Source organism: Buceros rhinoceros, unplaced genomic scaffold (genome assembly GCF_000710305.1).
Source record: "Buceros rhinoceros silvestris isolate BGI_N320 unplaced genomic scaffold, ASM71030v1 scaffold36020, whole genome shotgun sequence".
Lineage (NCBI taxonomy): Eukaryota > Metazoa > Chordata > Aves > Bucerotiformes > Bucerotidae > Buceros > Buceros rhinoceros.
This window is the reverse complement of record NW_010391934.1, coordinates 10,589-11,843: the sequence shown is the minus strand read 5'-3', so window position 1 is coordinate 11,843 and position 1,255 is coordinate 10,589. Positions and strand designations below refer to the sequence as shown.

Genomic DNA, 1,255 nt, shown 5'->3' with positions numbered 1-1,255 from the left:
TTGATAACCTGTTCTTCATATTCTAAAATTTTGCTAGGTAAATAACTTAAAACTTTACTCTTGAATACCTAGGGAAATAATATTACTTTTCTAATTTGGGCTGAAAGCAAGAATACTTTATAATAACTTGCAAAAAATCTCTTCAATGAATACTGCACAGGAGAGCTGCACAACTTCTCTTCAGCAGCTAAGCAGAAAGTTATGAATGCCTTCTTGCCAAAGACCCTAGCAACTCTTCAGTCAAGTTCTATTACTGTATGAGCAAAAGTTAAGTTGGCTTTAGTGAAATGAAAAAGAATATTCTTAGTCCTTTTAATATAGTTAATGTATTTAATAATGCATTTTAACTCTGTTGGAAAAACGAGTTTTAGACAACAGCTGAAATACTTCTTAAATGTTAGATACAGTTCATTTATCATCCTATGAATGGATATCCAAGTGCCTGTATTTTTATCACTTTAGGCAAATCAAGGATATGTTTATCAATTTAGTTCTAAGAAGTTCTGATTTTAAAGTATTTCCGAATGGATATAGGAGTGTTCAGAATTCACCTGATTCTATTGTAGTTAGTATTTTCATGTGTATAATCTATGTATTACATGAAAAAATTGCAATTTAGCAAGATCACCAGTTACGTATGTGAGAGGGTGATTTCATAAGAAGCTTACTACAGAGTCTCCCTTCCTAATGGCCTGAATTCCTCTCCCTCGGTAGCTCCCCAGCACCAGCCTTTCATTTCTCAAGAATCATCTGATGCTTGGATTATTAAAGACACAAAATGAAACACAACCAAACTCCAATTGTTTCCCTATCAAGTTGTGTGATTCTACAAGACAGAAAAATTATGTGTTACTGTGACTGTTTAAGGAAACTTCTCCTGTTTCAGAAGTTTTTGTTTTAAACTGACCAACAGTATTCCTTCCCATGTGACGTCCGCTGCATCTCATCAGATAAAAGTTTTCACAGGCGTCTGTTATTTTCGCACCGCTTTTCCTTTAAAAGAAGCTGCGCCTGCTTTTGCCCGGGCTCTCTCTTTCCACTCTCTTTCCACCCCGGGAATGCTCCGGAGCAACTCTTTCCACCCCGGACAGCCTCGGAGCCGATCCATCACTGAGGGAAACCGCTGCGTCGCAAGTGACCAGCCCGGGAACCACGCGCCCCGTCACCGCTTCTGAGGAGCCTCTTGCTGCCGCTTCTTGGCAGAAGCCACCGGGAACCGAGCCCCTCTCGCTCCCTAGAGTCGACTGCCGTCGCC

At 40.2% G+C, this 1,255-nt stretch overlaps 1 protein-coding gene across 1 annotated transcript in view; it reads right to left on the bottom strand.

Moving 5' to 3' along the window:
- Nucleotides 1–995: 995 nt before the first annotated feature.
- The window catches only part of LOC104499937 (N-acetyltransferase ESCO1-like), an 8,384-nt gene continuing 8,124 nt past the window's right edge, over nucleotides 996–1,255 (bottom strand). The window contains exon 7 of the mRNA XM_010143522.1: nucleotides 996–1,244. Coding sequence (XP_010141824.1) covers nucleotides 996–1,244 — 249 coding nt within the window. The remainder of the gene's footprint in view (nucleotides 1,245–1,255) is intronic.